The 24,919-nt window shown below is 43.8% G+C and overlaps 1 protein-coding gene across 6 annotated transcripts; it reads left to right on the forward strand.

Annotated features, from left to right (window-relative positions):
- The first annotated feature begins 1,388 nt into the window (after positions 1-1,388).
- On the forward strand, positions 1,389-24,440 carry raf1b (Raf-1 proto-oncogene, serine/threonine kinase b). 6 transcript variants are annotated; one of them, XM_023799564.2, is made up of 18 exons: positions 1,389-1,565; positions 10,070-10,299; positions 10,515-10,627; positions 11,608-11,710; positions 11,820-11,977; positions 13,187-13,279; positions 13,777-13,930; positions 14,291-14,419; positions 15,034-15,058; positions 15,262-15,368; positions 16,011-16,128; positions 16,326-16,410; positions 17,028-17,204; positions 17,600-17,646; positions 18,053-18,171; positions 20,297-20,428; positions 23,170-23,304; positions 23,507-24,440. In XM_023799564.2, the coding sequence occupies exons 2-18, from the start codon at positions 10,090-10,092 to the stop codon at positions 23,645-23,647; spliced, it is 2,046 nt and encodes a 681-aa protein (XP_023655332.2). In that variant the 5' UTR covers positions 1,389-1,565; positions 10,070-10,089; the 3' UTR covers positions 23,648-24,440. The 6 variants fall into 6 exon arrangements, with proteins under 6 accessions (XP_023655332.2, XP_023655331.2, XP_023655334.2 ...); XM_023799563.2 differs by lacking the exon at positions 1,389-1,565 and adding an exon at positions 3,752-4,124; XM_023799566.2 differs by lacking the exon at positions 1,389-1,565 and adding an exon at positions 3,752-4,124 and having other exon boundaries at positions 13,777-13,891.
- Positions 24,441-24,919: the final 479 nt, after the last annotated feature.

A 24,919-nucleotide genomic window follows, 5' to 3' on the forward strand; every position in this document is an offset into this window, starting at 1 on the left:
CATTGTTATTTAGAAAAAAAAATGCTTTTATAGAACGCTTTCTCCATCCAAATTAACTTTGGTAATGTATAAATATAGAAAATATTACCAAACAAATAAACGTCAATAATATTACACAGTTGTATCAAATATAATAGATGCATACTATTACAAAGCATGCTATTTTGGAAAGGAAATGCTGGATCACAAGCTATTTGAAGTCAGTCGTAATATGTATTACATATATCTGGCAGAACAACCTAAATAAAAGCACGACACGATATATGTAAATAAACACAGCACTCTAATATCGGTACGTATTAGTTATGGGCAATATGTCAGCGTAGTGTATATGTTACTAATTTCTGTCAGCTCTTAAATATTCAGGCGGAAAATGGCCAGTTTTGCAAGATCATGCACGTGAATCACAGAAGCATTTTTAATGCATGTACTTAACGCCCTCAGTAAATACCTAACTGAATATGTTATATATTTAAAAAGTTCTACATACATATATAGATAAATAATGTAGAATTGCTGTATTCTACATTCTCGACTATGGTGCCTCCTCACCTTTGCTTACTGGGATAGACTTCAGGCCCTTGGCAATCCTGCACAGATATTCTTCAGTTTTCCTGCGTTATAAAGGTACTGTAATTGTATGTGTATGTTATTTTCTAAGATAAAATGAATCAATACAAGGGGAAAGTATTACTTGAAGAGTGTGCTTTATCAAATGTTTTAATCAAACTGTGACACTCCCTCCTTAAAATGCCTGTCTGCATTTATGGAGTGAAACATCTTAATAAACCTTTTAGTCAGAATACAGGATCAATTTCCTGGCTGATTGTGTTCCTCCGTCAGCTTTTACGGTGGTTTGCATCCTCAGGAATCTTTCTCATTATGTTACTATATTAGACTTTCAGCATTTTTAAATCATCATTTATTATTTTTTTTAGTTTGAGGATTACTTATGAAGGAGGGCTGCCAACTGATGTATTTTATGTAGGTTTATATGGGTCAGTTTCTACACAGCCTTTGACGGCCTTTGTGCAATTTTCGGGTGTTTCTTTTATAGTCTTGATCTCATTGTGTCTTTCTTTTGATTATGGAAAAATGATATATCTCACCGCTGTCTGTGCCGCATAAACGAGAGGCTGATCTGTTTTCGACTGATGTGAGCACCAGATGATGCAAGCTTGGGGGAATACCTTAAATGTCCACTAGGAACCGCCCCTGAGCCGTCCCCGCCTCACTCCCACCTTTGTCAGTATGAGTTGTTTGCATTAAGTCGTTTCTGCGGATTTGCCAAGCAGAGGTTTGTTATTTTTACCGACTGTTTACAGCAGATTATCTTGAGAATAGGCACATCTGCTTCATTGCCATTAGGCCTTCTGGGATGGCGATGTCCAATCCTAGAAGACAAACTGAATTTCTTGCTGGGAGACACTTGTCCCTAAGAGCACCTGGAGGATAAGAAGCAGAGTGCTGCAGCTCCACGATCTGCTCAGCAAGACTCACGCTCACCCGGCAACTCTTCCGATGGTGATGAGACTAGCAGTCACCTGGGGTGAGTGAAGACTAAGGCAAATATCACAGCACTGAGCATAAACATATTCTGTGTGAGTTATGTTTCTAATCTGATGGGAAAAAATGTTCATTGAGTCATACAATGAAATAAATATACGAGGAAGAACTTGTGGTGTGTATAAACGATAAACGTCCATATATATATACTGAATATATATACTTTGTGTAAATATAGTGCTGATGTATACTGTATTACTGTATATATGTGTGTGTGTATATATATATATATATATATATATATATATATATATATATATATATATATATATAGTGTGGTTATAAGTTGTATATACTGTATATGTGTCTGTGTTTTTATATATATATATATATGTGTGTGTGTGTGTGCGCACGCACACACTGATAAGTAGAAAACTTAGACTGAATTATGAATTATTTTCTGCGACACCGATTTTGAGAAACTAGTCTTTGCCCATTGGGCTGTTATGTATTTGATCATTGTTGTTTTAATTATTGGTTTAGTTATCTGACACTAAAATGTTAATCAGGAGAACATTACAAATGAAAAAAAAAACATTTATTAGTTTTATAGAAGACACTAGATTATTCATGAAATTCAGTCACTTGTGTACTACCTATATGTAAATAAATAAGTTACTGAATCTTGACATGTATAAAAATTGTCTTCATGGAATGGCATGATGGTGCAGTAGGTAGCATGGCTGATTCATAGCCCCAGAGCTGGGGGTTTGTGTTCCACTTGCAGTCTCTGTGCATGGAGTCTCATGCATGTTCCTCTCTGTGCCTCGTGGGTTTCAGAGATATGCAGTTAGCTACCTGATGTCTCTGAATTGCCTGCTGTGTGTGGATTACGTTCATATTATCTGATCTGTGAATGCTATCAAAAAAGTTAAAATGCCAAAAGTCTCGTATTTTGTTTGGTTACTTATGGTTAAGGTTAGGGATGGGTTAGGGTTAAGGGTGTCATTGATGGGATTAGGGTTATGCCCATAGAAATGAATGGAGAGTCCCCACAGAGATATACAGTAATTACAAACCTCCCTCTTTCTGTCTGTCTGTCTGTCGGTTGGTCGGTCGGTCAGTCAGTCGACATGTGCCTTGCCATGCTGCTCCCCAGCCCTGTATTTCCTGAAAAAGGCTTCAGTCCCCCTACAACCCTGACCAAGAAAAGCAGTTGGAAGATTATGGAAAAATTGTCTCACGTAACTTTATAATACTTTATCTCAAGGTATCGCCAAGTGGTCTGCAGTTTCCTATTTAAACCAGAGGATGGTGCTTTTTGCCTTAGATACTTTTTGTGGCTGAAATATTTTCATGTTGCGTATTGAAAGCTGAGGTGAAGTCGATAGAGACTAAATCAGTCTATTTCTAATAATATGCTAATCTTTCCACATTATTGGTTCCAGGCCCCCCTGTGCCCCTGACTAGGATAATTTAATTTAACTTTGACTAAAGTTGGAATTTAGGATTTGAAGTTCTGTCGTGTCCTTTTATTAAAATGGCCCACGAATGCACCCAAGTCGTGAAATTCTCTCAGAGATCAATGACGTTAATCTATTCTACTTATTATTTTGGCCAAAACAAAATTATTTATTGCACAAATTTATTTCATTCGTACTTCTTGAGGATCCGATATACAACTTCATTCAGTTCAGTTACAACTAGGGAGAATTTTTTAAACATTTGGTATGTTTTAGTGGAAATATTAATGCTGTACCATTGCATCTACTATGGTCTGCATGATAATTTCAGTGGTTTCTTTCAACTACTCACAAGACATAACCTACAATTAGATTAAATGTTTTAAATCTCTTTATTTAAAATACCACATCACCGAGACCTGATTTTGTGGGTGTTAATACAGAATTATTTTCTTTCCCATAACCTTATTTTCCAAATATCATGCAAAAACAGCGTCTAGCTAGTTAGGATTCCGTAAGCCTAGACTGTAACACAAGTGTTCTACACCAAAAATAAACGGCAAGTTTTACAATAGTTAAAAAAAAAAAGTAAACCAAAAGTAAACTAACGTAGGGCCAAACTGAGACCTCGCATTACGTGAAGTGCATGACCGGGATTCCTGAGAGGATCTAATTTCAGTGACTGGCGTCAAGAAGGCGCACTACACTAACTAAAAGAACCCCAAGCCTTCTCAAAGTCGTAATGCCGTGGATAAATAGTGCTCTATTTTAAAGCCATCTACTAAAATAAAAATTTGCGGCGAACGCCCTCTGCATCTTAACGTTGCCAGCCTAGAATAAAGCGCTCCCACACCACATTTCATGTATGTTAAGATGTAACACTCAGGTGTAGCTTATATAGCTGATAGAGGGGAGGGAAAATCGCGCAGTTTGCGAAAGGGCTGGGATCTGCCAAATAAACATCGGCGTTGTTGGAAGGGGGCGGCAGACGTCGGCGGTATCGTGATTTATTCGCCGATCTCTCCCGAGGAAAAAAGTGTTTAAACCGAAAGAGCTCGGCCGTCTTTCTCTTGCCCTGTCTGCAAAATGTGATGTCACCCAGTCGCCACTTTTCAGTTATGGCGGAGCCGGAGACATCCAGCTAACTTTCTTTCGGTAAGTTCACGGCTGATCTTTGGTAGCAAACCGGCGGGTTTTCGCGTTAGGATAACGCCGATCGGGGTGGTTCGTTCGAGCCGGGAGTTTTGCGGCTGCAGTGAGTTGCACCGCAAGTTGGGTTTTCGTCTTGAAACTTTTTTGGGGGGTTGTATGCGGAACGCAACAAAAGCTGCTGGTCCGGGATCCCAAAAAATGGCCCGGAGAGAAATCTCTGAAAAGATCTGTTTTCGGCGTCTTTTCGTCACTCACTTAGGCTTCATATGGTTCGTAAAAGCTAAACATTTTTTAAAAGTAAATGCATTTTTTAATGTTTCACTTTAAGTGTATGTCCAGTCTCTGGCACTAGTTTTGGACAAGTAAGCTTACTTAAGTGTCCATTTTATATAGCATAGCTAAATACATTTAGGCTTTAAGGCACGAAGAAAATGATATATGTAGCAAATAAATGATCTTGTAGTTATACACAATAACCTTTAACAAGAAGATCGTAGTGAATGGGTTTTTTTTGGGGGGGGTGACTTCAGTTCGTCGCAGTGTTGATCAACAAAGCATAATGGTTGATGTTAAACGTCGTCTTTTTTTAGAGAAACTCTGCAGCGGTTTCCTGCTGCTGTTGTGGGTGGTGGTATTACTGAATTTATTAACCCCCCGGCCGTATATACATCGTTTATATTACAGGGTGTCAGACGGCCACCATCTTTAACCTAGTTTAAATGAACCCATCGAAGATTAAAGAAAACGATTTTAAGTATATGACAGCTTTAATGTGAGTTGTTTTAAAGCTCATTTATCTGTTTAATCGCAGTGCTGCACGGTAGGGATATGTATGCCGTATATAATAATTAGGCATTGCACTTCATTTTAAAGGATCGCTGTGTTACAGATAGCAGCGTATCTTCTCATAATCAGATTTTTTTTTTCCGATGAAAAGTAACCCAGATATTTTGCAACAGCGGCGCCTTAACAGAGCCAGCTACTGAGGTAACCCTGGAGGAGAAACAAGGTTACTTGAAGTGCGTAGTGAGCTTGCCTGTCTTGTGCATTTCACCCGTTCTTTTTTTAGTTGCATGCTATTTGAATTTTGGGCCGCAGCATGTAAGATTAAGCAGAAAAAGTGAAGTTGCAAGATCCTAATGCGTGTGGCTTATCGACAGTCATGCTTTTTTGTGCGGCTTGCTGACGGAGCACAGCGGCTTTCTGTGTCCTCCAGTGTGGTGAATAGCCTGTGCTGCTTTTTCTGTGCTGTCGGTCTTCACAGAAGTTTTTTTTATACTTGCTTTTAAGACCAATAACTTAAGTGATTTGTTTTTAAGATATATTTTACTCCATTGACACAAGGAGATCATCGGGTGCTGAAGTCCCTTTAATTCTTATTTGCCACTGATTGGTTGCAGAAGTAGCGCTTTTAGGCTGTGACAAGTTTTACCGACAGATAAGGGTAGATAATATCCTACTGTTTGTTCAAGGGCAAATTCCGCTTTTCGTTTTTTTCTCTCTTGTTCTGTTGTAGATTATCATCTCTGTTTTTGCATGTGTTGAAGCCCTGTATGAACTGTTTGCATGTTATTGTAATTTCCAAAATTTAAGTGTGTTATTTTAATCACACATCTAACAGATCGCATTGTGGTCCATAGAAATTTTGTGTGATTTTAAATTGGACTTATTTTACTTGAGTTGTTGTCATATTTGCATAAATAAATACCCCTGGCGTTTGTAACTCCTGCTGCGTAATCATAATCTTGTAAATTTTGGGTTTCAGGAATGTAGGTAGTCAGTGTTCCCTAATGTGTTCATGTTGTTCTGGATGTATATTAACGAGATTGTATTGTAGGCTTGGAGCCATTTTATTGCAGTACTACATCAAGCCTGTAGTTGCAAATGCACGCTGACCTCCATCAGAGAATCACTCGTGCTTTTTTTTTTTTTGCTTTGAAGCTACTTTTGGCGGTCTGCCTAATTAATTTATGGTACGGCCATTGCATTCCCGCTAAGCACTGGACTGGTTTACTCTGTTTTTAATAGGCTTTTTAATATCTCTTCTTGTTTTTAATATCTCTTCTTGATATGAGAAAACGCAAATCAGTGTGTTTGATCAATGGCAGTATAGAAGGATACACACAGTTAGCATCTTTAGTCCAAGCGACAGTATGACTGACATTTGACACATTTTATACTGGGGTAGGTTGCTTGGAATTGTATGGGCAAGAAGTTTACCTGAAGTCTACCTGAATGACAGACCGCAGCCTATTTCCAACAAGTATGGCAAGTAATTTTGATTCTAGCAATTTTTGTCCTTTGCAGATATTTATTTGTAGCGATTCATGACACGGTTCGTCTGCCCTAAAGTCCCTTAGCCTGTTGGGTTCTAGGCTGTAAACATAATGGCTGACAGCTGCCCTTTCAGAGAAGCGGCTCCCATAAATATTTACTCTGCTAGTTTAGCTGAGGAAAAAGCAACATTGTTCCTATGCTGGTGTTTTTAACATTTGCGGCCCTTACTTTCGCTTTTGGTAGGCATTAACATCCTGAGGTTAGGTGGTCCAGAGAGAGAGTATAAACACAGCTAGAGGGCCCAGCAGCGTGAACATACCGAAGGTGACACTTTGCCGTTAAGTACTGTGAAAAATGTCGGTGTGTGTGTGAGAATAAGGGATTAAGTCTGTTCCAGGTGAGTCTGAGTTCTGGGCATAATTTTGTGGTTTTGCAAGTAATGTTGTTTGCTGTCTTTGGTTGTTCTTCATTCTACTTGGAACTGGCTAATCTAGACTCTAACCGTTCCTCTATTTGGACACTCTCTGTGTTTTGGACTTGATCTCTCTGGTTTTTTGAAGTGAACGAACGCCAAGCCAGGCTTGTTGTGGCCAGCAGGGGCATTTTGGTAGATGCAGTCGTGCCGAGCAGGGAATTGACCGAGTGAGGTCTCTCACAGAGCGTCTTGTAGCGGAGGGTGAAAGCTTCATACTTCATAACCGTTTCTTTGTTTTCATTTTGGGTTGCTGGCCAGTTAGTAGCTTTACAATAAAAGGGCATGTTTGACTGAAATCTGAACAACCTCTCTGGCTAGAGGAACAGGCAGAAATTGTACAAAGGAGCACTTCAGTAACTTTTCAGGGATGCGTGGGCTATTGATGTGTTTGCAGTTTTCAGTTAATTTTTTTTTTTCTTTTCACGATTTAAGGAATTAAGCGGAGAGAAGGTCATAAGAGTTGACAATGTGAAAGATGAGGTGCTCTGCCATGGCCGCGTCAGTGACAAATGAGCCAACTAAGCTGCATTGCGCTGAGGCCGTTGAGAGGTTACTGAGGTTCTGGCAAAGGCTCAGCTGTACGGAGAGTTGACCCGGAGGTCTGATACTTTTACCGCCGTTTCAACACAGTGAGGCGTCTGTCACCACGCTTTGTCACCTGCATGTTGCCCTAGCGACCCAACACTTCTGATGTAACGAAGACTCTGTCCTCCATGGATTAGTGGACTCTGCGTAGTGCTGCGATCAAGGGTGTGGGCTTGAGTCGCAAAGGTGGCCAGTTAGAAGCCTGTTAGGAACTCTGCTGACATACTTTAGGTTACGTAACCTGAGTTGCCCAGCTAAAACTCTTGTTATATTAACATGTGAAAAATAATTTATAATATTTTAAGATGCTTTAGACCGAAGCGTAAACTCCAGTCGGATAGTCGCTTCTCTCTCATGGCTTGCTTCAGAAACTGATGTCATAACTGGGTAAGAAGGTTTGCAGACAACCTAAGGAACTTGGGTTTGAAATCAAGTTAGATATACTTAACAATCTAGGGTCAACAGGAACAAGGGTTGGATCATGTCAGTCCGCTACATACTGACTTGCAAAGTCAAAAGTAACTTTGTCATCTTCAGCGATATGATCGATGGGTCAGACACTGAGATATTTCAGTCTCATTGGTCTTATTGCAAGAAATGGTAATAAATGGATTATAAATATGTAAGATATTCAAACATGACGCAAGTGCCCAAGGCCTCTGGCAGTGAAAGTTTGAGGGGAGTATTGGCAGGGCTGAAACTCGCTCTGTAGGAAGACTGTACGTTTTGCTCTCCTGATCATTTGTAGGTGCTGTTAGACAGAAACTCCGTTTTGGCAGCCTGGAGCTAGCTACAGAAGCACTCTCTGGGCTCGTTAAGCCTGAGAGCCTGCTTCATGAGTGTGCATGCGCTCGATGAATATGTTAATGTCTCGGAATGCTGCCGTGAGGCCTGTTTTGAATTCCCTCCCCCTCATGACCCTCAACATCTCTGGATCAGTTGGGATTGGAAGGTCTACAGCTGCATTTTTTTTTCTCCATTTCACTGTTAAGTTCAGAATGTTTCTTACCAGCTGACCCATAAGGAGAGTAAATGTCAGATGAGGCAGTGTAGAGGCCAGCACAGAAGTAGAGCCGTTGGTGTGATGTGGGGTGGGTGGGGGGTGTGAAGCGGTGGAAATGTTGAAAATGGCTTGGGCTGCTTCTTGCCAGAGGGAGGGTCACCTCCCTATGAACCCTTTTTGGGGCCCCTGGTCTGCCATGATGGAATATTTCACGGGGAGGGTGATGTGATGGGGGGGGGGGAGGGTGATGTGATGGGGGGGGGGGGGGGTTCGTGGAGGGTTCACCTCTAGCAGGAGGAGGAGGAGATCTGAGCTTTTGCCGGAGACCACACTCCTGATTCTGGACCTCGGCCACCCTGCTTCTCCCCCGGCTGTGTCTCTGCCAAACTGTCTGGGGGTGCTGTTTAAGGAGCAGCCCCAGGTGGGCACGCCTTGTCTTCTCTGGAATGAAGGATTGCCTCAGTGTGCCATTTTCAATCTCCCAGAATACTTGCTGTTGCCAGAATTTTACAGGAGGGGGAAAATCTGCCCAAATATGCAGGGCCTTCTGGCGCAGTGCTGCGATTGGCCAGGTCGGACACATCTGAGTGGGCCTCCGTGGACGTGGCCAGCGGTGATGAAAGGGTGACGGGTAGAACCCCCCCCCCCACCAGGGTGTGGTGATTGAGGACAGATGACTGGAGTTGGTGTGGGAGATCAGGCTGAAAGAAATGGCTGCTGGGAAGGCAGGAGTGTGGCGACCAGCTGTAACAACACTGGCCGGCGTGCGTTACCGATCTCCAGTGGGCCGGCGTGCCTTCTGCCGTGTTCCGTCGGGTTCTGCGGCTGAGTGGTTTGTGTAGCTTTCTCTCACTTAAAAACATCAGCCTGAATCATTCAACGTAGCCTGTGTTCACTCCTGATTTACAAGAAGTACTCCAATCTGATAACCGGGCCGTATGTGTCCGAGATCTTACTGAAACCGTGTGATGTCAGGGTCTCCCGTGTCCTGCAGTCTGATCTCTGATGTGTTGATACAATCTTAATGGGTGAGAGAACTAAACAAAGGCGCACAGCATAAATGTCAAACAGCTGTTTGTCATTCCATTTTACGATAATATACTGTTTTCATGTATTCAGTGTGTTAAATTGGTTTTTAATTAAAATCCAACTTGATGCATTTTGTTGCATCTTGATTAACTGTTGCTGGTACAGCTGACAGGAGGCCAGATCCTGTACACTACTAACTGAAATGGATGGTCTCCCATATCTTGGGGTTGAGTTACTTTAACTTCCTTTCAGGGAAATTGCATTTTTGTTTATTTGGTAGATGCTTTTATCCACAGCAGCATAATTTTTTGAGAAAGTAGGCTGAGCCAGATCCTGGAGGTAATTGGGGGTTAAAGGTGTGTGTCTCAAAGCCCAATGGTGACATCACTCTGCTGACCCTGGGATTTGAACTGCCGACCTTCCGATCACAGGCACAATACCCTGCCCTGCTGAGTCTTACACCATGTATGGTTGGGTGCGTGAGGTTCTGTAGTCATGTCATGTGATGTAGTTTGGAAGGATCTGTTCCAATAAACCTGCGTCATATGCCCCCCCCCCCTGCCCCCACCCCCATAACAGGTTACTGAAGCCAGCCGCTAATGGGAATGGAGCACTTTCACGGAGCCTGGAAGACCATAAGCAACGGCTTTGGTTTTAAGGATTCGGTGTTTGAAGACTCCTGCATGTCGCCCACTATCGTCCAAGGCTTCGCCTATCAGCGCCGTTCGTCCGGCGACGGCAAGATCACCGACTCGCCCAAGACGAGCAGCACCATCCGGGTGTACCTGCCTAACAAGCAGCGGACCGTGGTAAGCCACTTTCGCCAGGATGACGTGCTCTGGCGCCCGGTCAAGCTGAACGTATGGCATTGACTGCCGATGAAGTGGAGCTCGTGATCTTCAGAGATCCGACAGCTTCCTTATTTAACCGTAGCTGCGAGTCTCCATGGACGACGTCACCAGCAGTTTGACATTTTATTGTTGGAGTCATGGTTCTCACACCAGTGTCTCGTGCTGCCCCACAGGTGAACGTGCGGCCCGGAATGACCCTCTACAACTGCCTGATCAAGGCCCTGAAGGTTCGAGGGCTTCAGCCCGCATGCTGTGCCGTCTTCAGGCTGCACCCCGGACTGAAGAGGCAAGCTTTAGAGGACCCCAGAGTGCCCTCCCATTTTGTCCACTTTCCATCACCCTTCCTTCCTACAGAACTGGTTGTACTGGTCACATTGGAGATCGGGAATTGTTCATGAGACTGAAGAGTTTGGCCTTAAATGCCAGACAGGGACGGGGGCTGTAGTCAGAATTTCCATAATAATTGTGGGAGTAAATTGTGGAGTTTAAAACTTATAAGCCTTTATTAATACTTCAGCTAATTTGGTAATTTGGGGGGATCTTTAATTAAAGATGAAGCCACATTTTCATTTTAAATACTACGTCTCGGCCCATAAAAGTCTCCAATATGTGCATTTAATTCCCATCTGGGCCAGTGATGTGAAGCTACGCCATGTTATGCTAAATGCTAAATTTGCGGTCAGAGTTGTGCAGAATCCTTTGTGTTCTTTGAGTTATAACTCAATGTGGCTGCCCTGCCCTCAAGGGGAATGTGCGGAAGTTCAGTGGCAGTAATCTGGCCAGACACCTTTCACAAATACAACAAAAGCAACAGGCTGCTGACACATTTTACAGTTATTCCCCGCCAGTCCTTTGTGGTCCCAGTGTGACTGTGAGGTTTTCTTGATACTGAGTGTGCATTTTAATCACACACACACACTAGAGTTTGGTACAAATCTATCGATTTAATATTCGTCCACTCTTGAAGTAGCAAAGCCTAAATGTTAACCTGTTTTTCAATATGGTTAATAATGAATTTCTTTAAATTGCACAAAAACTTAAATGTGAGCTTTTGAATTGCTATCCAGTTAGCACTGTAGGTATGTTAGTGTTCTTCACTACATGTGATCAGGCACACCACCAACATACAGATTTTTTTTCACAAGTTTCAAATGTAGGGCTACAGTGGATCAGATTATGGTTCTGTTCCAACTCCTTGTGTCAGTGTGGGGTGAGATTTTTTCTTTCCTTGTTGAGATTTCCTGGTGCTTCTGTGTCTGTATACAGCAAGAAGTCCCGCATGGATTGGAACACAGACTCTACCTCGCTGATCGGGGAAGACCTGCTGGTGGAAGTCTTAGACCACGTGCCCCTGACCACGCACAACTTCGTGAGTACGCACAAAAAGATAAAGAGCGTCCCAATCCGTCCTGCCCCGCCCTGGCCGTGTTTGGCACCCACCCCCCATGGCTGAAAGCCGTGTCTCTGGTTCCGCTCAGGTCCGGAAGACGTTCCTGAAGCTGGCGTTCTGCGACATCTGCCAGAAGTTCCTGCTGAACGGCTTCCGGTGCCAGACCTGCGGTTATAAGTTTCACGAGCACTGCAGCACCAAAGTGCCCACGATGTGCGTGGACTGGAGCAACATGAGGCAGCTTCTGTGAGTGCTGCTATGCAGAGCAGAAAGAGCTCTTTGTATTGTGTCCTTCAGGGAAATGCAGGCTAATCCTGTGAGTGGTGACATGATCTTTCTGATATTACTGTAATTTCACTTTCAATTGACCCATCTAAATATTAGTTGAGAATAAGAGCCTGAGTACAGGGACTAATTGCTGCTTGAACAGCTCCTTCCTTCAGGCTGTTGCCCTCATAAATAACCCTTGAGAAGCACCCTGGAACCTCTTGGACATTTTCTTATTTAGTTGCCCACCATAAGAACATCATACTCCTACGTAGGTGATTCTAGACCCTTTTTATGAGGGATATAGCCCAACTCAATAATTGCCCCCATCCTGTTGACTCGATAAGCTTGTTTGCATATGCCCCAGATCTGTTTGTACCCTACATCTGGTTGAGGCAACCAGCTATATTTAATTTCTTGCACACATCAAGCCAGTTTATGTGGTGATTTATTCATTTGATTTAGGTCATCACCCGCTTGCTGTTCTTCTATGACACAAGTGTGCCTTTATGCAGTCATTCGAAAATTACTATAAACGCACATTCACAACACAATGTTATTTTGCAAGTAAAATGTGTAACGCCTTTTTGTGGTCACATACCTTTCAATTAAGTCTGCGTGTAGAAGCTCAGCATTGCTGCCTCAGAGTTTTAAAGGTATTTGTCAATGAAAATTAAAGGTTTCAAACATGAAGGGCCTTTAATTTTGTATTTGGGATAGAGTCCTTGGGTTAGGTGATGGTTTTAAGATCGTAATGGCTGAGGAACCTCGGTTCTTTAAATAATTTAGATCAGAACCTAGCTATAATGACAAGACTATTTTAACATGATGCTCAACCTTGGTTTTGATTCTGGCCAGAATTATTGACCGATATCTTTACACAATGTCATTTTTAAGGATATACAGTACAGTGAAGAGAAATAAAATGTTTAAATGATCTTTGTGTCAAACTATATTATGCCTGTCAAAGTGTTAACTTAATTTTAAAACGTCTCCTACAGAAACCATCCAATACACCCATGTATTTTGTGACCTGACTCCTAGCATGCCTCATGGCTAATATCTCTTTAAATTTTTTGACTTGACTACATTGACTAAGTGCTGTAACTTAAGCAGTGCTGTAAGTTAAACTGGCGCATTGGACTGGGCCACTCGGCACATGATCGACACATGATGCTTCTCCTTCAGCCTCTTCCCGTCTCCGGGCGAGAGCGGTGGCCATTCCCTGCCGCCGCTCTCATCGCGGCGTGTTCGGGACTCCATCTCCCGCTTACCCTCCAGGTGAGTGTGACCAGCTGCTCTGGGGTGGGGGTGGGGGTGGGGGGGGGGGGGGGGGTGACAGGAGTGCTGGATGACATAGGGCAGTCTTTTCCACGTTTTTGCTTACTGGAAGCTGTGATGGAACAAAAACATGGACCGACCATGGCCCCACTGAGAACCGTATTGGGTAATGCTGGCATAGGAGACCCCCGTGTGGGACTCGGGACCGCTGTATCCCCGGGAGAGACCCTGGAACCATTTGGGAGGGATGAGATGATATCTAACAAGGCGAAACGGACTTGGACGAATGTGTGGGTAGGATTTTAGCTGCGGCTGGTGTGACGGCTAGTTGGGGCCATGCCGTGTCAGATGGCGGCATAACGACACCCTAAACAAAACGGTGCTTATTAACCTCTGTCAGGTTAATTTCAGGAGCTGTTAAAATGGCAAGTTTTTCAGTTAATAACAATAAAATAATATTCATTCTGTTTTTTTCTTCCCTTCGTAATTGCCCCAAGCTCTCAGCACAGACACTCTACCCCCCATGCCTTCAGTGATGTGACGCCCTACCCGTCCTCTGGGGGCTCCCTCTCCCAGAGGCAGAGGTCGACCTCCACGCCCAACGTGCACATGGTCAGTACCACGGCGCCCTTCGACGGCAGCATAATTGAGGTAACGGGCCTACCGCCCCCGCGGGCTTTAACACATCCGCTTCTCCCTTTCTTCCTCCTGTGTTTAAAATATCTGCTTTTCCTTGACTTTTCACCTTGTGCTTTGCCTTTAGTCCATTCCTTTATCCTGTTTGTTAAATTCCACTCTTTTATACTTTTCACCTTGTTCTTGTGTCCTGTCAGCCTGGTCTTTCCTTGGCTGTCCCGTCCTTTAACAGACACATGCAGTAATGTGCTCATTACGGGAGAGCACCCTGACAGAGGGCATCCAGGTAGCCCCTACCCCCCCCCCCCCCCCCTCATCTGTCCCTTCTTCTCTCCTCACTGTCCCCCTGCCCCGTGTCCTGCTCCCTGGGAGTAGTTCGATTGCCTGAACGTGTCCCCTAGCTCCTGGTGTCGCCGTTTTTGCCTGAAGAGAAGAGTCGGTATCGTTCACTTAACCAGAGCCGTAGCCGACGCTAGACAAGGCCCCCCAGAAACAGTCAGAAATGTAAGAAGGACCCCCCCCCCCCCCCCAATTTTACCTGCTTGACTAAACTATCCAGTCCCCTTTGCCTGTTTTTCTATGACTGCCAGTCCACCCTCATGTAATGATGTCGTACTGAGTGGATAATAGCATGAAGCGCTTGAGTTTCGTAATTTTAGCCCCCCCCCACCCCCCCGGGTGGAGTCTGGCCAGATCCAGGACAGGAATAGCCTTACCTCCAAAACGGCAGCGAGAAAGGCACAGTGATGATGCAAAGAGCAGGACTGGCAGCCTCTGGTCCCACGGGGAACCGTCACTTGCTGACTAACGCTGCCTGATTTGGGGTGTTTCTCTGCTCAACCTGGTTATGTCCAGAACATTGTGGAGATATTTTAACCGAAACTAATTGGTGTGTTACTGCAGGTTCAGCAGCAGTGTGGAGTTTGGCATTGAAAATACACCCGTGCATGACACATTTAACCTGGCGTTACGAATAACCAAAGACGAAAAAGAAAATCCTGATTTTCTTATTAGGGCTTGAGTTTTATATAATATCTTCGAAAGGTTTTGAAAGAGGTTCTTTGTGTAATGAGATCCACAGCTGATGTCATTTAATCTGCCTTTTTTCCCCCTTTCAGGATGTCCTGATAGGTGGTGATACTGGTAAGATGCTAAATATGAATTTCTTCCAAAAGTTTTTCTTTATCACAGGATTTTTAAATTTGTTGGGTTTTTTTCCCCCCACTTCGACATTTCAAATGGTTTGATAACTTTTGATGACTTTTTGTCATCTCATCACTGCTGCAGTAATGTCTTCCAGCTGTTTTGCTCTTTGGTAAAACTTCACACCTGCTCCCATACAACAGGGAGTCCGCAGAACCAGAGCCCGACGGGCTGGTCCCAGTCCATGACCCTGGCCCCCGCGCACAGGGAGAGGGCCCCCTCCAGCAACACGCATGAGAAAAATCGAATCGTAAGTATCACCCATTCCACCCACGGTGACTGCGGCTGATGTTTGGGCTGCCTGATGTTCTGATTCTTTTGCAGCCTCTTTCTTTGGGCTGCAATGATGCACAATCCTTATGGGCCATACGATTACATCATATTCGGTTTAGACCATACAATGAAACAAATTAGTTCATTTATGTACATGGGCGGAACGTAAATTCACAATTGGATGTTCAGGACAGAAAACATTATGCTAATTGTGACTTTGAGTTGGTTACAGCTAGTGCTAGTGAGCTCAGACTCTCCCACGACACTTAAATCAGTAGTTTGGGAACATTTTGGCTTCCCATTAAATTACACCAACACCAGAGAGAGTAAAGACCAAGAATGTCGGTTCTGTTATACCAGACTTGGATATGTTCCTGGAAACGCATTCAATGAGCAAATAAGCATCTCTTAGGTTTTGTTATTCAGACATATGAACAGACACATTACCTTATTTAGTTTACATCTGTTCCTTATTGTTTGCAGTCTTACAATTTGTTCTGAAATTATTGTTTCCCTGCTGTACTGAATTGTGAACACAAAATGGAGGTTTGCACCGGACTATGAATTTTGTGTACCGTTACACCCCTACACTCTTCTCTTTGGGACCTTCCTCCTACAGCGGCCTCGTGACAAGCGAGACTCCAGTTACTACTGGGAGATAGAAGCCAGCGAAGTGACGCTGCTGTCCCGGATCGGCTCCGGGTCCTTCGGGACCGTGTACAAAGGGAAGTGGCACGGTATGTCGAGCTGCCGCCGGGGCAGAAGCTCGCTTTTGGGGTTCAGTCCAGCTGGTGCTGAGATGGTCCGCCAACATCCAGAGATGATGCTGGTTCCTCCCAAGCATAAAGTGCTTGTTCTGGCAACACAACCTGCTCTTTGCTGTTGAAATATAAGTGATGGAAGCCTTCTGTCCCCCCACCCCCCCCAATGGCAGGTGATGTGGCCGTGAAGATTTTAAAGGTCGCTGATCCAACTCCGGAGCAATTCCAGGCCTTTCGCAATGAGGTAGCAGTTCTGAGGTAGGGATGAGTTCAAGGTGTGAGGGTTCTGCTCTTTGGGTTAAGTTCTGCCTTTTCCCAAAGATGTCGATGTGACGTCTTTGAACTTCTTAGTGTGTAATGATGATGTGTTGTGGGACACAGCCATCAGTCAGACCTGCACGCACACACACCTCTCTGTACACTCTTCTGCAGATCTCATTCCATCAGCTTGCCCCATATAACGTTCTAAATTTGTGTACGTATTACAAACATGATATTTACTGCCACATGTACAGCATTAATATTACTGCAATTATCTCTGGATGCTACCAGTGTTTAGCAGTCATACTTGGCAAAGAACACGCAGGTTACTTTCCACTATTAAACTTTTGTGGTAATGCTTCACATCTGTCTTTAGCCGTCATGTAACTCCTGACACCCCTTCTCAAGGCAGTACTTTGCGAGAGATTTTTACTAACATTAAATCAGAGGCAGTTCTAGATTTTTATTTATTTTTTCTAACAAATGCCAATGTAAAGAACCTTATTCAGAATTTCTCTCTCTAGCCTAGCTTCTGTGTCTAACACAGCCCTTGCTGCATGGCAAGAAAACTCGATTAACTTTACCACTTTTGTGCATTCCTGTCACGCTTACAGGAAGACCAGACACGTCAACATCCTGTTGTTCATGGGATACATGACGAAAGAGAACCTCGCCATCGTGACGCAGTGGTGCGATGGCAGTAGCCTCTACAAACATCTGCATGTGCAGGAGACCAACCTGCAGATGTTTCAGCTCATCGACATCGCCAGGCAGACTGCCCAGGGCATGGAGTGAGTGAGCACTGTGGCCCAATGGGGGCAACATTAATGTAAAAGGGGGGGGGGGCAGGCATCTCCATGGACCACTGAGGCTTTTGGATCAATCGTCCAGCTGTCCTCCACCAAACTCGCCTATTACTGGAAAGTCCCTTACAGAGAACATTTTTGCTGTTATTGACGTGCAATATGGCAATGAGGTTTCGTGTTTAATGGTTCTGCATTTGTTCAGACTCATCCGTCTTCATATGTTGGTGTAGTTGTATCTGGTATCAATGAATTTTTGGACTCCTAGGATTTAAAAGCATTTCTGTGTCTTGGGTGCTTTTCACACATTCTTTCACAAAAAAAAGCACTATTCAGCAAAGAATTGAACACTCTAAATTCTGCTTGTCTTTCTTTTGTATTAGTTATCTACATGCAAAGAATATCATCCATCGGGACATGAAGTCAAACAGTATCCTTTTTTTTGAAGGTCTTGTTCTGTAGAGTGACCACGAAACCTCAGCCCAGTGTTGATGGTAAGATGCACGATCGATTGATGACACTGCAGTGTCTAGAGTTGACAGAGAATGTTGTGTGGCTGAAAACGCCTACATGATGAGAGAAGTCGGAGGAGACTTATTAAAGCGAACAGTGGTTCTCTGAAGGCACAACTTGTCTAGCCTTGAAACCGTTCTGGAGGCAAAGGCGGGTCTTACCATGTACAAGCTACGTGGACCTAATAAAGTGGCCACTGAGTGGAGTAATTTAGAAAAGACCAGAAACATCATCATTCTTATGCAATTGAAATGATGATGTCATATAATTATAACACATGACTGTGGAAATGTACAATGTATGTCCCCTTGACATAAGTGCAGATATCTTCTTACATGAAAGTCTGACGGTAAAGATCGGAGACTTTGGCCTGGCTACTGTGAAGGCCAGGTGGAGTGGCTCCCACCAGGTGGAACAGCCCTCTGGTTCCATACTGTGGATGGTGAGTGAGGCCCTTGTTTGTCATTGGCTGTGTTTCCATGAAATTTTTGCACAAGTGGTTTTTTTTTTTTTTTCTTTTCTTCTATAAGTCGACAAAGTTAAATTGTGAATAATGTATTTCCATTAATGGCAAATAGTACTTGCCATTTGTCATCCCACGAGATTAAAACCCATGTCCTGACGTTCAGCATGAGCGGGTCTTCCATGAGTTGATGGATCTACAGTGACTGATAAAATAATAATTGTGTGTTCTAAGGATCCATCCATTTTCTGGAACCACTTATCCTGTTCAGGGTCAGAGGGGGGTTGGAGCCTATGGGCACAAGGCCGGGAACACCCCAGGGGGGGCCACCAACCCATCGCAGGACACCCTCATACTCCCCACTCACTCACACATGTATGCCTGTGGGCAATTTGGTAACTCCAATTAACCTCAGCATGTTTGTGGACTGGGGGGGTGGGGGACTGGAGTACCCATGGGAATCCCCACGGGAATCACCACGATGACACGGGGAGAACATGCAAACTCACACACATGGAACCCTGGCGGAGACTGAAACCCAGGCAACAGCGCTAACCACTGGACCACCATGCCCCGTCCTAAAGATCTACTCATTCAAATTCTGTTTCCATTGTAGTTTTGCAAATTACTTTTTTCAACTTTTATACAAAAACCACTTCAAGCGACTAACTTGCGTCTTGTTTTGCTGTGTTGGCGGTTTGTCTCTCACTTGTAGGCCTTTTCATAATCAACGGTTAAATAGTAATAGAATCTATTTTGTGTAGCACTACATAGCTGAAATATTTGGGGTATACGCCATAACAGTTTATAGAAGAAGGTTTTGACACCTGATAGTTGCAGACACACTATATGGGTATTTTTGGTGGCACTATTTTTGCACGGGGCATGTGGAAGCTTAGCAGAGTAAATGGAGCGTGCCTGTCCGTTTCAGGTAACCTGAATGTTGATTTTACCGTAAGGAAAATGTTAAAAGGTCTTACAAATTAATAATTTTGCTTTTAGTAACATCCGATTGTAATGCTATAACCAGTTCTTAAACGTATAGCTAACTCGGGTTGCTATGAATGAGATCAGAGAGTTTATCAAAAGTAACCTAATTTGCACTTAAAAAGCTTAATTGGTTGTTTTCCAATATCTAGACTGAAATTGGGTGTTCATGTTGGCAGTTTCGCTTTTAACATATGAAACACGAGTCAGATGAGCTACATTCTTTCCACCAAACACACTACTTGAGCACCTGTTACTTAAGTCTGACTTTGTTCAGAAGAGAGGATGAAACCGCTGGTTTTTCCAGCTTTCCAGTTTACAGGTTAAAAACAAATTTAAAAATACACCGGCTCATATTTACTGTGAAGTATCTCTCACTCTTTCAGATTCTTACACCTTGATCTTCAGTCTGTGTATTTGGACGGACACATTTTCATTGGTTATTAAATATAATGTGCGAGCTTTCGGTCCTTGGAATGCCGGATAAACTAGCCCAAGTACTTCAGCTGATACCGATTTTTGTACTGTAATGGGTAGCGTAAAATGACATCTTTCTGAAATTTCTGGCTTGCAGGTTTTTTTGCAACTTAGATTATGTTGGGCTGGATAATAACCCATCAATCCATCCCTATTCTAACCTCTCACCCTGGTCAGTGCTGTTTGGAACACATGTATAACTAGAAATTCTAGGGCCCCTGACAATGTCACCTTAGACCCCCATTGTGTAATTTTACATATTCGGGGGCCCCTGTAAAGCACTGGGCTCCCTGAATCTTCCAGGGTATCCCTGCCTTTACTGCACTCTTGCATATTGTGTGTTTGTTACTCTAACCAACTATAACCCGTATATGTGTGCAGGGTTAGCAAAATATCCCACTGGTTAGCTGATACCTGTAGAGCTCTGAAGGTGAGTGTCATCTTGGAGAACAAAGGTTCTTGCTATTAAGTTGAAATGCCAAAATTCTAAAAAATCTGCTTGGTTTACAAAGGTGCCTCAGACAAAATCTGTTGCACAATTTATTGTAATTACATGATCATTTATATAGATAAAAAGAACCAGAAGGTCTGCAATGTGTGAGAACCGCCTGTGTATCTGTCTGTCCCCCCACCCCCCCAGGCCCCTGAGGTCATTCGCATGCAGGACAGTAACCCGTACAGCTTCCAGTCGGACGTCTACGCCTACGGCATCGTGCTCTACGAGCTGATGACGGGAGAGCTTCCGTACGCCCTGATCGCTAACAGAGACCAGGTAACCGCAGGTGACAGGGGCAGCCGAGATAACAGAGGGGATTTTGAGGTGAAAATGAGGCTGAGAACAAAAAGGAGATCTGCAATGATTGCAGTGGACCGCACCGTGCAGAGCTAGACTTTTATTTAGGGGGGGGGGGGCAAAGGGTGAGCAAGGGTTTCTCAGAGGGGTCCATATAAATATGATAAATGAAGGAAAAAAATATTTCTCGTACACATAATAAACGAGTTTGTAAATGTTTGCTGAATAAACACAACAAACATTTACAAAATCATAAACAACAATCATAAAGACCAAGCAATTCAGCATGTGCACTAAAACATACATACGTACAAAGATGCTGTCTAAAAGACGATCTATATCAGCAGGAGCAGAGCTCGTGGCTAATTTAAACGAGACATGGAGCAGACAGTGCGCAGCGCTTTCATGCTGCTATTTTTTATGTACTGCAAGTGTGTGACCACCTCTCATTAGGAAGGTAATACAGTGTAATATGTTATAAATACCCGATTAACTCCTGCTGTTATCAATACCGCAGGTGTGTCTTGGATCATGTAGGAACACGCGCCACTGGCAGAGCTTTTAGCCAGTGACATGTCAGTAAGCAGTGCACACAGGGTACTGCTGCGTCGGGATGCCTTCAGGGCCACTCGGAAATTCGTTTTCTGCTCAAATCTTTGCCCGATCTCCTCATTGGTATATTTTAATGTTTACCATTTCCAGCGGGGTGGCACTGGGGGTGGCAAGGGCTCTGTTGGCCTTTGGCTCCGCCCCTGCCTGTACCACAGCACCAATATCAAATTGGCAGCAGCACAGCATGCAGCATTTGCAGGCAATGGAATTAGCTGCCTGTAGTAAATTTAATAAGTAATGGTTAAACATAAAGTGCAAAATGGAAAGTTTGCCAATTTCTATATCTCAAAAGTTAGAGGCAGACAGTGCTGCAGATTATATAGAATGTAGAATATGGTCTCAATGTTTTCCAAAAAGGAGAAAAAAATACCAGAGCTACAGTGCTCCCCCCCAAAACATACTTCTACAGTGCGGGTCTCTTACTTCCTAGGTTTGATTCACTCAATATTCTGGAATCATGACACAAGTTCTCCATCTTACAGCTGATATCGGGCACTTTGTTGTAACTGACCTTCCAGAAAAGGAGAGCCTGGGAATTTTAGATTTTAGTTGAATGAAATTCAGAATTCTTACCCCTCCTCTGCCCTGATACAGTTCAGTTCATATTTAAGGGGAATTCCTTAAAGTATTGGTCCCTAGTTTGTGTGTATGTGTACATATATAAAAATATACTGTATATTTATAGACTGTAGTATTCTACTACATGCCATCTTGTACTATAAACAAGGCATTTCAAAGTAAAATGAGGTTCTTGGTGGTATCTTCACGGTTTATCACTTATTTTATTTTTTTACCTTTTTGCCTGTGATTGGAACGTTGCCGATTTGAAGCCCAGCCTTGACCCCCCCCCCCCCCCACCTCAGCTCCATGAGTACCACTGCAGGTGGCTGGCCTTTGCCGCCAACTATACAGCTCTAGGAAAAAAATGAGACCATAGCAGTTTTTTTTTTTTCCTCTGTTTATGGGAGTACGTCTGTTGACTCTTAGCAGTGCACTTCACACCTGCAGTTAATGTTTCCCATTCCTTTTGAAGGTCACCTGATGTCATTCTCTGATTGATGAAAGTGTCAAATGAGTTGATGGTCATCCCTGCCATTAGAAATTCGCTTCTGCCCTTGACCTGGCCGGTCTCTGGTCATTCACATTGTTCTTGTGTACTGCTGTCTTAGAAATTTTGAGCCTGGGAGCATCTTGCCGTGTAGCGAACAGGATTAAACCAGGATTTAAAAATGTAGATTTTTAAAAACGTATGAAGTGGTCTGTTTTTTCCAGGGCTGTATGTGTCGTCCCACAAGGGATCAGTTAAGTGGTGTAGTTGTTTTTGTTTTGCAGTATTATTGTTAAAGTGCAGGGACGGTGCACACAGAGCGAGCAAATTCTAAAAAAACACAGCACACAAATGGCATCCTGAAAAACGATATGGAATATTAAGGAAATATATTTAAAAAAAAAATGAATTAACAGCAGACATGGCGTTGACTGTGGCATGAAGACACCTCCAGTTGCGTACAGACAAAGCTTTGGCGTTTTTTTAGCGTGTGTGTTTTATATAAACAGAGCTGAACAACATGGCTGGAAATACCAGCGTGGTATTTTCCCCCGACAGAGGAGTGCCATTACAGAGCTGCCCTGTCCTTTTTGCTTCAGGGGCATTGCGACAGTCAGGGTGTGGGGGCTCAGCCTGGGGGGGGGGGGGGTGATCTTTGCCTGGCACACGGCCCATGTCGTGGTGAGTGCAATTGCCCTGGAGCCACAAAGCTAAATTTAGGCTCCGGAGTCCAAAAGCCTGTTTGTCTGCCGAGGCCGCAGGGTTCTCCGAGTCGTCGTTCCCTGTGGCCCGTCTGCGTGGCATTGGCGTCGGCATCGTGACCTTGGCACGTTTCTCCTGCCGCGCTTCACCACCAGGCTCGAATGTGGGGGAAAGGTGACTGTGTGGGGGGGGGGGACTTGTCAATGCGCCGCCGTCGGTACTTATCCCATCTGGCCCATGTGTTTGGGCCTCCGAAAGAGTCCATCTTTGTGCACAGGGCTCTGGCCTCGAAGCCACAGGCGTAGTCGCTCCACGTCGGCGGATGATTAATCACGTGGGCTTCTGCATCTCCTTATAGATCATCTTCATGGTTGGCCGGGGCTACCTCTCCCCAGACCTCAGCAAGCTGTACAAGAACTGCCCCAAAGCCATGAAGAGGCTGGTCGCTGACTGCATCAAGAAATCCAAAGACGAGAGGCCCTTGTTCCCGCAGGTAAAGGAAGGTGGAACTTAGTATAACTCAGTGAAATTTAGTTTGGGTAACTGTCAGTAGAATTTAGTATATAGTTGGCCCTTGGTGTCTGTGGGGGATTGGTTACAGGACCCCCCGCCCTACGCCCATCCTCCTGCATACTTTTAAATCACCTCTAGATTACTTCTATTACCTAATGGCATTTACATTGTGCCTTTTTTAGATCCTGTCGTCCATAGAGCTCCTGCAGCACTCGCTGCCTAAGATAAACCGCAGCACCTCCGAGCCCTCTCTGCACCGCGCCTCGCACACAGAGGACATCAACTCTTGCACTTTGACCTCTACAAGGCTGCCCGTCTTCTAGGCCGTCATGGTCCGACCCGATGCTGAGCCAGAACCCCCGCCCCCCTGCCCTCCCCGGACCCGGTAGAGACTGATGTGCTTGGCTACCCAGAAACTGCAGAGCAACTGGGTGAATTTGTACAAAGCAGGCCTTGGGCTGGCGGCCTGCCGTCACGGCAGAGGCCTGGGAATAGACAGGACATTTATGCTCTCCGATAGCATGTGCAGTGCTTTTGTTTTCCTTTGCTGTCCTGACCTCATAACTTCAGAATGGAAGATTTTTTTAAAAATTTTTTTTTTTTAAATACAGAAAAGCTCTTTATAAAAACACTTAACTTTAAGGCGAATGAGGCAGGGTTTTTTATTTTAATAAGCCCTTGGTATTTCATAGCCCTGTTTGTTTTAACTCTGCTCATTTGTATGCTTGAATTTTGTTTCCCTCCCAATTCATGTCTAGTTTCTAGCATAGTGTCCAATATGTAGAATTTACCACCTTTAAATTTTACACCATGACCATCAAACCTGGAAAACAACTGTCCTGGTTGTCTGGATGTCTGTTTTCCAATTCTTTATTCCCTAGTTCAGGACATGGTTTCACAGTTTAGCTTTTTAGGGCTGTTTATAAAATAAATCATTCTGCTGTCTTTCTATTGTGGGAGGGGGATTTGAGGGCAGAGAATGACTGCTTTGTTTAAGGTCTAACTGATTTGGGATTTTGACATGTTTGGACCTCGTGCTTGTTATGGAGGATAAACGTGTTGTAAACTTCAAGATTTGTTTATCCAGTGTATTTTAATAAAATTAAGTTAAATGCATTCCTTTCTGGAATGGAAATAGTCTTTCGCATTCTTTCCTGATGGGTTTATTAAAATATTTTGCAAGGAATCTATTAATTCACATCCTCCATAGGAACGTCATTGTTTTTGAGGTGCAGAAACTCAACTCATCTTAACATTAACAGTTTTTTGCCATTTTTATGAGAACAGGTACACTGGAATGTGCTAGTGAAATTTGGGGTCTGACTGTAGGTATAGCTCTCCATCCTGCACCCCTGAAGCAATTTTCAGGAGGTTAAGGACCTTGGTCAAGCGCCCAACGTAGATATGGCTACTCTTCAAAGCACGAGCTTCAAACCGGCAACCTTCTGATCACACGCAGAAAGGCCCAATCCTCACTGGATCCATTTGTGACCAATTCGTACAGATTAAGCAGAACAAAATCACCTCCAGTGCCGGAGTCTGATAGTAAAGTGCACATCTGGTATGGGCCTGGTGTTTCCGTTCTACTCGTATCT

Source organism: Paramormyrops kingsleyae, chromosome 8 (assembly GCF_048594095.1).
Source record: "Paramormyrops kingsleyae isolate MSU_618 chromosome 8, PKINGS_0.4, whole genome shotgun sequence".
Lineage (NCBI taxonomy): Eukaryota > Metazoa > Chordata > Actinopteri > Osteoglossiformes > Mormyridae > Paramormyrops > Paramormyrops kingsleyae.

Bases quoted from the DNA above. Each gene is read 5' to 3' on its own strand.
- raf1b (XM_023799564.2), top strand. From the start codon at position 10,090: ATGGGAATGGAGCACTTTCACGGAGCCTGGAAGACCATAAGCAACGGC. The intron at 11,978-13,186 runs GTGAGTGCTGCT...CTTCTCCTTCAG, and splicing joins AGCAACATGAGGCAGCTTCT to CCTCTTCCCGTCTCCGGGCG. The intron at 15,059-15,261 runs GTAAGATGCTAA...CCCATACAACAG, and splicing joins CCTGATAGGTGGTGATACTG to GGAGTCCGCAGAACCAGAGC.